Source organism: Gadus macrocephalus, chromosome 3 (genome assembly GCF_031168955.1).
Source record: "Gadus macrocephalus chromosome 3, ASM3116895v1".
Lineage (NCBI taxonomy): Eukaryota > Metazoa > Chordata > Actinopteri > Gadiformes > Gadidae > Gadus > Gadus macrocephalus.
Window position 1 is genome coordinate 23525576 of NC_082384.1, and position 14227 is coordinate 23539802.

General features: G+C 44.0%; 1 protein-coding gene across 1 annotated transcript in view; it reads left to right on the top strand.

Moving 5' to 3' along the window:
• The first annotated feature begins 272 nt into the window (after nucleotides 1-272).
• Nucleotides 273-14227, top strand: part of rptor (regulatory associated protein of MTOR, complex 1) — a 124248-nt gene continuing 110293 nt past the window's right edge. The window contains exons 1-3 of the mRNA XM_060047408.1: nucleotides 273-729; nucleotides 1455-1626; nucleotides 13257-13359. Coding sequence (XP_059903391.1) covers nucleotides 1462-1626; nucleotides 13257-13359 — 268 coding nt within the window. The 5' untranslated portion in view covers nucleotides 273-729; nucleotides 1455-1461. The remainder of the gene's footprint in view (nucleotides 730-1454; nucleotides 1627-13256; nucleotides 13360-14227) is intronic.

Sequence of the window (14227 nt, forward strand, 5' to 3'; positions counted from 1 at the left end):
AATCAAAAACAGATCCATGCAATAAAATATGATAGGTCCCCTATTATTTGCCAACAATATTAAAGTACTCTAGCAATTAGTGGGTTATACAGGCCCTGTTTAATATCACTTCACACAAAGAGAAACGGTATGCATACACATATTGCGCCTTTTTTACTTTTTAAACGGCATAATTTATTTCCCCCAACCATTCATTGTGGTACAGTGCGGTTTGTTTGTGTTGTGATTTGTCAGCCGCCCAGCCGCGCTGCTGACGACTCTGACATGCGCGCCGCCGCAATGCATTCTGGGTCCATACCAAGATGGCTGCGCCCTTGCCGAAGTGCTGAAGAAGTGCCTCCCAGAGAAATTTCCAGGAGTTTCGGTGGAATTGCGTTCACAACACCACGAATTCACACAACGCGAAACACACACAGCGACACAACCAACCCGCAAACTCCCAAAGTGACACGAGTCGGTCCTTCCCGTGGCTGTGGCAGACTGTCGGTGTGAAGATGGGCCTCATCTGGAGCCCCTTCCCGTAGCGAACCGCCGTGGGGAGAGGACCCGCAGGTTCCCCTGCAAACACCTGCCCGTAGAACTTGGACTTGACGGCTTTGACATCATCTATAGACTGTGGACGCTACCGTACAACTTCTTGTGCAGAATTGTCTGTGCGACCGTGTCTGTCATCGTGAGAACGCGACGAGGTCCCCCCATCCCGATAGAGAACCGCACCGCACTGCCAAGGTCTGAACGCTGCATTTGCCTTCCCATACGAAGCGCCCATTGCTCCATATGTGTCTTGAGTTTTGTTGTTGCGGTGGTTCCAGACATTCTTTGCATAGTGCTGCTCGGCCATGCGGACACGCTGCATTGCAGGCTCTGTGTGATCGTTAACGTGACGCTCGGAGCTGTCAGATCAGCGAGTGGAGCTCACCTATTAGCGGCTGCCTTTGTACACACAAGTTGTATTGAGGATACTCCTCTTGTCTGATCGCGAAAAGTGTGTGTGTTACGATAAGGAGTTAAAACACGTGGAGATAAGTCAAAACTGTTTCCAGGTGTAACAGGGAATGTTAACCTATTTTGATTTACAATTTTTAAATGAAGGTTTTATGACTAAATTGGATTGATATGAATTAATTTAGGGCAGACTGGGCATTTGTTTTTGGTTTAAAACACACTTAGGCTGATGGTTTATTTACATATTTGATGTCGCCTGTCAGGCACAAATTTAATTGTCTCTCTACCGTCTACTCTAAACCCTTAAGTGCATACAACATAACCAGCTGCTGTCACTATTTTGCCAGATGTTTTAGACGCTACATCGGAACATTTGCGTTTACCTATCAGTTACAGACCTCAGTCACAATCATAAACAAACATTGATTGGAGGGTTTCCTAAACATTGTTATCCATACGTATTCCACAAGTGGCAGTGAGAATAACCCTCTGTGGTACTCTCCGTACAGGGCCTTAATGAAAATGGACGTGGATTTGCATTCACCGGCTGTGGGACTGGCTGAGGAAGAAGAGCCCGACCTCAGTGACTGGAAGCTCCCCTTGGCCTTCATGAAGAAACGCCACTCGGAGAAGATTGAGGGCTCCAAGGCCCTGGCACAGAGCTGGAGGATGAAAGACCGGGTAATTTTCTTCTCTTTTCCTCCACTGTTGGGGTCGTTTTGGGAGGTGCTGTTTTATACGGGCATTGCATGTCTTTAATAATAATAATAATGAATGAATTTAATATGGTACTCTAAGACGCTTTACATATTGCCCTATCTAAACTATGTAACAGACATATATTAAGACAGAATTGAATTAAAAGAAAAACAGAGATTAAACATGAAGAATAAGGTGGGAGTTAGGTGGGGAAGGCTAGTGTATAAAGGTATGTTTTGTGTGCAGATTTGAAAGAAGAGGGGCTTGGAGAGACTTTGATGTGGGAGGGCAATGAATTCCAAAGGGAATCTAATAATATAATACATATCATATAATTCTTTAGGTCTCATTGGCGAGCCCTGCACGGTACGCTGTGTTAATTTTTTCAGGACTGTACTGGTAGTTTGTATACAAATGAAAATGCAATTATGTGCGTGACTCACTACTTCAGAATTGTAGTGATTTATAATTCAATCTTTCAGATTTGAGATTTCAAATAAGGCAAAATTAGCATTTGGTTTATACTTCCTCCACATGAAAACCCCACAGCAGGCGTGAATAGAAGAAGCAAGAGGTCGATCATGCAGAAATGTCATGTGAGATCATGGTTATTTTAACCTCGGAACCAGCAATCCTACTATGTTGTTGCAGATCTTTTTAGGTGAGAAGTAGATCCTGGGAAACCAAAAACTGAAAGTTACTAATTGATGTTTTGCTACTGAGATCTTCTACTGAAGAGAGTGGACAAAGTGCCCAGAAGGGGATTTTTAAGAAGGATGTTTATTTTCTTCAGTGGCCAGTTTGCACGTTGATTTGAAACAGATTGTGTTTGCTGTTAGCGAATGACATACTTATAGATCCAGCCACATGAGTTGGGTTGAAAGGAAAGTGAAAGAAAAGGAAAAAAAAAGAAGTGAAAGTGAAACGCACTTTAAACCCAGATTAGAGCTAGTTGCCTGTCAGACTTTGGGTTCCCGTTCTCGTAATGTTGTAATTGGATGTTGTCGTTTCTGTTTCATTATTATCATCTGTGATCCTTCCTGTGGGCTGATAACATAAGAAGACTCAAATATTGTCATGTAAATAAATCCCTTTTGAGGATTAATATGTTGCTGTTTTGTCTTCATCCACCTTGGCCTAGCACTTAATAGTTTAGTTGAACTCAACTAAACACTAATAGTTTAGTTTAACTAAAATAAACTAATAGTTTAATTTAACTAAACTATTAAAGTGTAGTACCTGTGTAGTACTTACCTGTAATACTAAGGGTAACGGTCTTACTTTAGTAGTTTAGTCGTTTGGTAATGGCCCGCCTTGTTGGATCGGAGCTCTTCATGGGGTTGGGCTTTCTCCTCGTTTCAATTGATGGGTCCATCGCTTGTTTCCTAGGAGTGATTGTATCTCCTAATGTCGAATTTGAAAGCTCCAGTACATTTGAGTCCAACATATTCATTATGGATCACCTTTAAAAGTGATGTTGCAGGGTAGTAAAGTTTCTACCTGTTGAGTTATCATTGGACCGCGCTTCGTGCTAGACATTAGCGTTGTGCTTTGAGGGCAAATAAATCCCAGGGCAACAAGGCTCCAGCGGTGCACCGAATTGTGAAACTTTATTATTTCTATGCTCCTGTGCCCACTATTTCATTTAGCTGCGGGGCATGCGTGCTATTCCAATGGCAGCTCTACCTCAAACCTTTCCCGGGTGAATGGGTTATACCGCGTCTCTCTGCCGTGCAGCTCTCGTATAAAAGGTAAAAGATACCTTTTGATCCAGCACCGCGCTGCCTGCCTGACTATATCCTCGCCCCGAACTTATGGAGAGATGTAGTTCTAATAATGCCAGGTGCCACACGGTCATACATAACCCGCACTGGCTCGTCCTCCTCGGCTCCTGGGGTAGACATCCAGCAGAATGACATTTTAACGCCGCCGACCGCGCTGCTCAGACATGGCCGGGGTTACGGCGCGGTGCGTGTGGAGCTCCAGGGCGCCGCTGAGTAAAAGCGTGTCATTAAATATGAGTCCCGATATTGATTTAAAAGGCGGAACTACTCCGGGCTCCGATCTCCCGTTTCCTCGTCGTCGTCGTCGGAGGAGGAAACCCGCTAGCGAATTAAGGTGTATTTACTGTGCGTCGTTCATCCTTCCCGCTCAATTTGTGGGAGATGTTGACGCCTACGCGAGCATGTAGAAAGTTGACGAGAGCTCAATCTGTGAGTGTTTTATTGTCGTCGTACATGGATAGAATCCGTCAGGATCTCGTCCTGTATCCATCCACCCACACACAAGCGAGAGAATACCTGGTGCAGTCGTATTAAGGGGGGGAAATAAAACGGTGGAAATAGTTGTGGAATAAAAAGAGAAATGCGTGAACAGGATATTCAAGGTCAGGGCAAGAGAATGGAAGAAGTTGAAAGCGGCAGACTTCAGCCAATCATCGGCTGTTAAATAGGGTTGTGTCTCGGCTGACGTAATAAGTCAAGACGGAGGTCAAATGAGCTTGTGCCGCTGAGCCAGTCGGACTGCAGGAATCCATAATGGTTGTGTTAGGAATAACTGTGCGGATTAGATGGCCAGTACAGCTCCAGCGACGTTAGAGGTGGTCTGTGGACCACGGACGGCGACACTTCCTGCAATGCACAATACAATGTGTCTGAAAGGAAATTCTAACATCGAGTGTGTGCTATGGTACTAGATTTGTACAAAACTTAGTAATTCATTACATGCTGAATTTACAGTATGTTATGTATAACTTCTCATTTCAGTAAATGTATTGGAAGGCCAATACCATAATCATGATCAAAGTCAACACAACAATTAGTAGTGTTCGGCCATCTTACTCTAAGTACACTATTGTAAAAGAGTAGGATATCATGGAGCCAATCCCTGGGGATGGTAATAACCTGAGGGAAAGCAAGCAATGAGTGCTTTCCAGAGCTAGCTGCTATTCCAACAGTTAGGATAGTCAGAGCTCCACTGATGGGTCTATTGAGCAGGTCAGGAATGATACCCTGCACCCTGGGAAATCAGTCTACTCTAGTGTACACACACGCACACGCACACACATCATGCCGCTCGCTTTGAGTGGATAAAGGTCAACAAAAGCGATTCGTGTCACAATTGCGTGGCTCTGTTCCTAAATGTACAAACATTTGCAAGGGTGCATCTGTTCTGTTTATGGTAATTTTCTGTGAATTTAGTCGCTTGTGTGCATTTCCGTTCTACGACGGCGTGTATGCGTGGGAGAGGCTGTTTGGCACAGTGGTGTGAGAACAGCCTCTGGGAGGTGGAATGGCCATCATTACTGTAAAGAAGGTCAGGTCCAGCTCCGAACGGTTCTGGGTTTGATGGCACATACCTCCCCTTAACCAATAATGGGCTGCCCTGATCATTGGCAAAAGGAAGCCATCAAGATGACAAATAGTGATTGACACAGTCCCACTTTATTGAGCGGCTGTAGCGCAGTCATTAGCGCCTTCACTTCTCCCCGGTGATTGGCTCCTAGAACTGGATTGGACCACAGAGTGGGAGAAGGGGGCGGGACCTTCGCTCTGCATGTTAGTTTGTTCAGTGTAAGTGCTTGCAACTACCGGTGATTTGCAGGTCAGGGCGTAATGAACAAGAAATTAGTACTGCGCTCTGTAGAAGCCAACTCATCTCAAAGTGCTTACATGGCTCTTTCTCCAGAATGGTTGTAAGATTATCTATCATCTGATGGCCATCATTAGTTCTTGGGCAAAGTTGTGGAGGCTAGTTTAGGGTTATTCTCAAAAGTGACACACTATGTGTAAAGTAGACATTACAGTGTAAAAAAAATGACTATCTCAATTTGTTAGTTTTTTACTAAACTAAATAAATGTAGTTAAAATCTCACCTTGTCAACCGTTTGTATCTATTTTCCAGCTCTACTTTATTTGAGCTCGACCTTAACACGTCTAGCACTATAAGCTTATCCAAAATGTTATGACCGATTATTTCCAATTCCAAATAACGTGTTAATTAGCTGCACATATTAATGCACATAAGCCTTGCTTATATATAACTCAACACAAATTATTATTCTCATCATAGGGCAGGCGATAGGCTTACATCTATAGTGTTTGAAAAGCTTGGAGGATATTCGAAATTAACCATATGCTGAACACTCATTTTCATATTCCTAAAATACATTTATTTCTATGCATGTTTCAAGTTACAAAGGCTCATTCATGATTTAACGATAATTAAATCATGTATGAGCATGTGTAACTTGTGAAAACATCCGTTAAATATATTTTTTTAGGATCATGTATGATAAAGCCTCCATCTTCCCGTTGCAACCTTTCTACTAGAAAAATCGACAAAAATAACTCTTAAAGCTGAACAGACTGAAGCTCACTGAAGCAGCATGGTAATGACTCGCCTTTGTGATAATGTATGTTTGTGAAGCAAGTCCCTGTGGCGAGTCAGAGCTGTAATTCCAACGCTTGACCTGTTGCGCGCTCACTAGCAGGCCTGGAGCCGATCGATGTGCCATGCTATTTTAAAAGCCTTCGTTTATTGCTGGCCACACTAATGGAATAATCAGGGCCCATTGATCCCTGTGCTGGGGGGGGGGGGGGGGGGGGGGGGGGCAGCGGCCTGGTTGGCCTCTGAAGAACCATGTGCCATTTATTAATGACTGGAATATGGCCACCAATTACACACAAGAGCTTACCCAGAATGACAAGCTGGTGGGAGACAGCTGTGAGGAACTCGGGACAAAGCTATGGTGAGCACTGATGGGTACTTGTTATGAGTGATTGCCCGCTACTGGTGGGCTTACGACACCTTGTGTATATACTTGCAAAAACGTATTGATTTTATGTATTCTTTTATTGGTCTCTGGATTAAAAGTTTGCATATGAGGCCAAATAGTTTGTAGGCTTGAGGTCTTAAGACACGCAGCAGCATTGCTTTTTTTAACCCTCTCCCTCTCTCCCCTTTGTCCTTTGTCACTCTGTCTCTGTTTGTCTCCCTTCTCTCTTGCACTTGTCTCTCCCAGAGCCAGGATTCATGATATTATCGGAAATCCATGAGGCTCAGTGGACCTGTATTACGATCTCATTTAGTTGAGACCTTCCTCTTTAGATTAACTTCAAAAGTAATATCAACACATGCCCCACACACACACACACACACACACACACACACACACACACACACACACACACACACACACACACACACACACACACACACACACACACACACACACACACACACACACACACACACACACACGCACTCAGAGACACACGTGCATACACATACACGTGCACAGAGACGGACGCACACACACGCACACCCTGACGCGGCTGTGTGATACAGATACCTGTTGTTATTGACGTGATGGTGCATTGACTCAGTGGAAAGGGCTTCTTTAAATGCCTCTGCCCTCTAGTCTACTCCAATCTGTTTTCTCCGGGATTTACGTCCTCATCCATCCATTTATCCTCTTTTCCTTTCATGCCTCTGCATGGCTTATGTTAAACGCAACGAGACACGTTGTTCTTATCTGCTTAGCGTACCGACAACATTTATTAAAAATGTATTCAAGTCGTGACAGATTCTCAATTATCTTTTGACATGGCATGGCATGTCGGTTATCTTTTGTAAGTGGTGGTTAAACTGGTTGCTTACGGCTGCTTGTTTTCATTCATTTCACCGTGGTTGCACCCACAGTGAACGCCCTGGCACATGCTAAGCGGACAGCCTGGTGGTAGCTAGCACCCAGAGGAGCTTTTTTAACATACTATCCGTCTGTTACCCGTTAAAATATATGCCGGGCTAGAAACGTATACAAATTATTTTAGAGGGAATAAATGTTGACATTTATTGACATGTCATAATAAACATAACATATTAACTTAATACTGGTAAATATACACGGGCGTCAGAATGTATGCGTTAAATCAGCTGACGCATGCACAGGATTAATGTGAGCGACATCTGATGTGATGATGAGATGGGACGGAACAGTTTTACCCCTCCATCCGTCTCTTCATGTGTAAATGATCATCAGCTGTGTTATTACTTACCATCATTGGACAGGCAGGCAAAGCATCAATTCATCCATGCTGTTTATCATACAGTGTAAATCATCTTTGCGTCTCCATTGAGCTGCCAGCGGTGCTGGAGTGATGTCTAGTATGTTGCACGGCGCCAATCCAATGTCGCCTGATCCACCTCTGACACTGATCCAATCAATGGAGCTCAATTTGATTAATTCAATCTGCCAGGGTTGAAGGTTAGACTGGGCCTAGGCCTGTGTTTACTCATTGGTTCTCGGTTATCTCACTCCCTCCCTCCAAGTGTCCATCAAAATGCATCACATATATTACAGAACCTGGATTTAGACCAATTAGAGCTGGTGTAAGAATATACATTTATTAGACATGAATGGAGGCAAGAGGACCTAGGCCCACAAGACATATAATTAGGCGACTTCGGCCATTGCCAAAATAGAATACTCTGGTCTTTTTGGGCAGCAAAACGTCTGCTCCAAAGCCGAACCTTCAAGCACCATCAGTCACTCCCTTACAATATCCCAGGAATATCTTTCGATGTTCCTCAACAGAAGCCTAACCTCTGTAAAACTGTTATTGTGTTTTTTTCCCCCCCCTTGCCCTCTGCCCGCAGATATTCAACACACATCCGTCTGACATTTTTTCCCGCGCGGGCCCACAACGGCCTTTTATTCTAACACAGAACTTTGGCCTTAACACATCCCCCAAGGCTCGCTGTCCTTTCCACTGTTGATGTGTTAAAGGCCAGAGCACAGTCCCTCATCCCTAATGGGGTCCATGTCGTGGGGCTGATATCGGTAGTAAAGGTCTTTTTCTGCAGCGCCGCTCCGCCCCAGATGTAGCTGAGCTACACGCCCGGGTGACAGCTCATGTGATGGAACAGGTGGTGTGTAAGCACTAGAGCCCGACCGATATATCGGCCGATATTAGGCATTTTTCAAACTATTCGGTATCGGCATTTATAATGGCCGATAAATGAATAATAAAAAAAATAAAAAAAGTCTGTCCACCAGAGGGCGCTCTAACGCCCAAACCCGGTGATTTAGGCAGAGTGAATGACGGAGATCGACGGTGATCATCGGTGTTGTTCATGTGTGCAACTGTGTTCATGGTAAGTTGGCAACTGTCACGAGACATACATTGCTTGAATAACAATTAAAAGAACATCCCCATCAATTCTCTAAAGTCGATAAGCATGACTTAATTCATGACTACCATGTCCAGTTTTGCTGTTGTTACGTGTTAGCTGAGAGTGAAAAGGATTTAAAGGATAACTACAAATAACCAATGTTAGGGAAATGTGTTTGTTTTGTTGCGCGTTTCTGGATTTTTTTTTAATATATATATATCGGCCGATATATCGGCATATCGTTTTTTTAAATCACAAAATATTCCTATCGGTATCGGCCTTAAAAATTCTATATCGGTCGGGCTCTAGTGAGCACTGTTATTCAGCCAGCGGTAGAAATAGTTGGTTACGTATGTAGTAGGGGTGTAACGATACCCGTGTTTTTACCGAACCGTCACGGTACAGGCACTTCTGGGTGGTTACAGAGGTGGACCGCGGTGCATAAGTGTGGCGTACATGGCGTTAATATGGCGAATGTAAAGCCTTGTTTCGCGATGCGGAATTTAAAACTCTACGTGCAGCACTTTAACATGCACACACATTTGCAAAGGCACCATCCAGGTGTTACTATCACCGTTGCTGTGGAAAAAAAACAACGGGAAGTATGTTTTCTTTCCCCACGACAGTTTTGTACTTTGTTAATGCATAATAAAAAAATATACATAAAATATATATTTTTTAAAGTAAATTGGTAGTCAAGGCAGAGCCCTAGAGTTGTTAAGGCCTAACCATACAGTGCTGGGGGTGTAAAATCTACTGCTAAGAAGGTCAAGCTAGTAGGTTAGGAGGAAATGAGTAGGAGAAGGTGATGGACAGAGAATGTGTGTGCGGACACTCTTTCCACAGTTGAGTGGGACTAGCATAGTGACCTTTTCCTTTGGCCTGTGGAAGAGAGGTCGTGGCTTTAATTAGCTTCGTCATGATACCGGACTGACGACACTTACTCACTCTCTTTCTCACTCTTAGAAATTCCGTATAGAATAAGGGATGAGAGTGATGAGGTTCTTCCTCAATAACATTTTCATTGAACCTTCATTAATAATTTGTTAACATTAAATGTATTTTATTTATGGATGCTTTTGCTATTACTCTTGATTTGTCTTTCTTTCTTAATTTTTGTTTCCCTTCCCCTTTCCCCTCTCAGTTCTACCTGTGAGTCCTCAAGACTATATGCGTGAACGCCTGATCATTAAATATAATATAGGCTACACAATCATCAAGTGAATAGGGAAACTATCTGTTGACCATTGTCTGTCTTGATTAGGATGAATTCTAATGTTATCATATTTATGTTAAACCAAAATAATAATATGCAGTCTTTTGTATCATCCACAACTCTTAAATATACTCTTTGAACTCTTCAATGATGACGATAACAACTATTGGGCTTTGGTTGTTTTATGTCAATTAGTTTAGGTCCACTGTTTTTCAACCGTCTTCAAAGCTCTTTGCGGCAGCAGCATCACCTACTTGGTTAAGAACTAAGGCCCCGTCCACACGGAGCCGAAACGGGCGACAATGATCTGGTTTTTCGTTTTATGCGGTTCGGGAATATGTCTGTTAAGACGGATTCATTGCGAAACCGCAGTAAATATTCGAGGCGTAAGGCGCATCAAACCTGTGCGTGCATACAGCCTGCGCGCTGTATACAAACATTCAGTCACGATGAGATTCAACCTTTTAAATTGAGCAGAAATACTTTTTTATGTACAGTTAGTAACTACATGTATCAAGGGGCTGTATTTAAAGCTACAAAAAGAATACAAATAAAATAATAAATAAAAACTTCAACGCAACTCTGAAGTCACCCAGCTGGTGGGGGGCTGATGACGTCATCGTTTGCGTTTCAGGCGTCCACATGAATCCTAACACGAAACCGCAAAGGTCCGGATAGATTTGAAACCACCCTCGGGCATGGTTTCGGGCAACGGATTCGCCGGCTCGGTCCGGCCGAAATGCACAAGGTTTCACCAAAGAATCGGCTCCGTGTGGACGGGGCCTATGTTAAGTGATAAAGGTTCTCACAGCCTTAGGTTTGGAAAGGAATAGGACTCTTTATGAAATCCACACCACAAAAAAAGGTCATGTGGCCATTGTGCAAAAAAAAGAAGACACACACTGGAGGATAGACTTCCAGAACACTGTGTGTGTATAAGTGAGAGCGTGTGTGTGTGTTACACCCATAGTGTGCATATACATGTTGATACGAAATGGCAATTGATTTTGGATGAAACTGTTAGTTAAAATACTGAATAGAATAATGAATAGACAAATTGTTGTTTTGCAAGTTGAGAAGCGGTCCACACAATTCTTGTTGGTATCATTAATTGCTACCGTTCTTCATCGGTAAATCCTCATACCCACTGAACACACAGTAATTATTGTGTAGTGTGTGTGTTTGGGTACTGTCGTGTGAAGGTGAGGGGCCGCAGGAGAGAAAGGCGGCAGGCGGCCTCATATTGCAACATCCCCCCCGGCAACAGACTGCAATCTTTCACAAAACCAACTTTTACAAATCTCATAATGCGTCGAAAGAGTTTGCTTTTGACCTCGGGGCTAATTGGAGCCCAGAGTGCACCGAACCTTGTGTTCCTCAACATTTGAGATCACAGAATCATGACCCTGCACGCCCATAATGTTGCAGGACATGAGGGAACATAACTGACTGGAGTCTGGACGTCAGGCACAGGATACACAAGGATCCTGAGTCACAGAGTCGGAGGAAAACAAACCCCATCAGCCCCTTATAACCTGTGTTGGAAGTCACACCTGTCCAAAGTAAAGCTAGGCAGACCTTCATGATTTGGCCTGACGGGTCCAGGGATTTGTTGGTGATTGTCAGGCGGTGCGAGTCACCTGGAGAAGGTCTATTTCTGACCGGATGACGAACCTTCAAGCGTCACTGTGTGTGTGTGTGTGTGTGTGTGTGTGTGTGTGTGTGTGTGTGTGTGTGTGTGTGTGTGTGTGTGTGTGTGTGTGTGTGTGTGTGTGTGTGTGTGTGTGTGTGTGTGTGTGTGTGTGTGTGTGTGTGTGTGTGTGTTCGCTGAATTGCGAAAAAACAAATCACGCGAAAATAAAAATAGCTTATGGCTTTTATGCATTACCTGATACCTGGCTCATCTCTTCTCAACTTGCTTTGGTCCCAAGGTACCTCATTTTCCACTGCAGATATCAGCTGAAGATAGCACCCCCCCCCCCCTCCCCCCTCAATGTCAAGGTCGTCATAGTGATGCAGCATGAAAATAACGTGAGGTAATCTTCAGCATGACGCACACCCAGGAACAACGGAGGATATCGATGAGATGTACTTTTTCTTTTTACTTCAGCTAAACTCATTAGTCGCTGCAGTACAGCATCAGTTACCCGTGATTCCACTGATGAGCACACCTGTAGTGCCACCCTGCGAGTATCGTTGTCTCAGTCGATGTGACGTATCTTCTGCTACAGAGGATGTAGTACAACATCCTGGTATTGTTGGCGTAGCGCGTTTTTTCTATACTATGTATTTGGACATGCTTCATCTTTTTCTGGCATGCTAACTACCATGGTTGTATGGGTAGGTGTTGGAATGCAGGGGTGTTCTTGATTGTCAGTATGGGGCTGGTTGGCACAGCAAGGAGACAAATGGGGTTTTGCCAATGCATTGGTAGCCAACGCCGAATCGCCGAGGAGGCAGCTGAAGGACTGCGGCTGGTTTAGGAGCTTGGCTGCTTAAAAAGGTCTCCTGTCACGCAATGAAGACTCAGTGAGACTGATCTGTTTTTTTCAGTGGATATCGATGTCATTACTTGAGTGAAATATTATCCCAGACCGCCTGATATTTTGTGAGCATAAGCGATAAGTGGAGTGCATATGTTAGGCAGCTTGGAAGCTTGTTGGGCCTAAGGAAACATGCTAAACGTTTTCCGTCTTTCTGGGTGTACTTGAGTACTGCTGTTTTTTTTATTCACCGTATTTGGCCAGCGCTGAAGGAACCTGTGTGCGTGCGCGTGTGCGTCCGTGTGATTCGGGCCCGGAGGATCGATGGTTGTTCTGTTTCAGAGATTGTTTACCCGACCCCGTCTCTATCCCGGCGGGCTTCCGTTTCTGGGCTACACCGGGCTCCAGCAGACTTGGAGAGGAGACACTACTAACCTATATACAAGTGACAGAGACACACTGTTTGTCCAGGAGCAGGTCAGCTTGGGAGGCACACTGCAATGTATCTGCAGCCTCCTGCTTCAAGCAGGGCAGGGCAGGAATGTAGACGTACATTCAGCTCTACTCCCTCGTTACGAAACACAACAACTAACCCAAGTCTGGCCAAGTGGGGTGAAGTCATCAATCTCAAACTGTACCCTAACATCATCTGCTTACTTGGCTTGTGTCCTGATCTGTCTATGAAGTTCTTGTTAATTTTATTCTGACATTATTGTGGTCGGTTGTGTCTCCTCCAGATGAAGACGGTGAGCGTGGCCTTGGTGCTGTGTCTCAACGTGGGAGTGGACCCCCCCGACGTGGTGAAGACCTCCCCTTGTGCCAGGCTGGAGTGCTGGATAGGTGAGAACATGAATGACTCACTCAAGTCACTCACTCAACTTATTTATGTAGGGTCAATATATGCATATCTATGTCATATATCATCTTGCCAGCTTTCCGATCTCATCATATCATTTTCTTTACGTGATTTAATTTAATGTAACGTCTAAAATATGTATGCATGCAAAACTGAATGAAGGAGAGGAAATAAACACAGCAAACTTTATTTGTCTGAAGAATTTCAGGCCCACTGTTATAGTGCAAAGTTGTTAAATTTGAAGTAAACGTAATGTGCAGGAAGTTTATCCCAACAAGAACCTCTGAAGTATCGAATTCCTGACAGACAAAGCACAGACAAAGGAGGAAGTAGTCTCTTTAGAGAAGGGACTCTTCCTCCATGTCCTTCGAGACCGTTTATATCAAGGGTTCAACTTTTCTAGAGTTCTCTGCATTTGCTCGTACCTAGTGCTTAAGAAAATTGTGCCGAAAGAACATTCTGATGATATTGGGTATTGAACCCAGCGCATATGAATGAATATGTGAATCACAGGGCTCAACAATACTGTTGTGTCTGCAATAATGTTGTACACACACACACACACACACACACACACACACACACACACACACACACACACACACACACACACACACACACACACACACACACACACACACACACACACACACACACACAAAACCCCCTTGTTGTGGAAATGATGCATATTCTCAAAACGAGGCTTCAATTCATCATCTCAGCAGTGGTTTAATTGTCTCTGCATAAAGAGTATCCATATCCCCCGCTATTCTGTCAATACGTTATTCTCTGCCTACTGAGGAGAATTTGATACACGCCCCATCCATATACTGCAATCCCTTCAGCCCCATT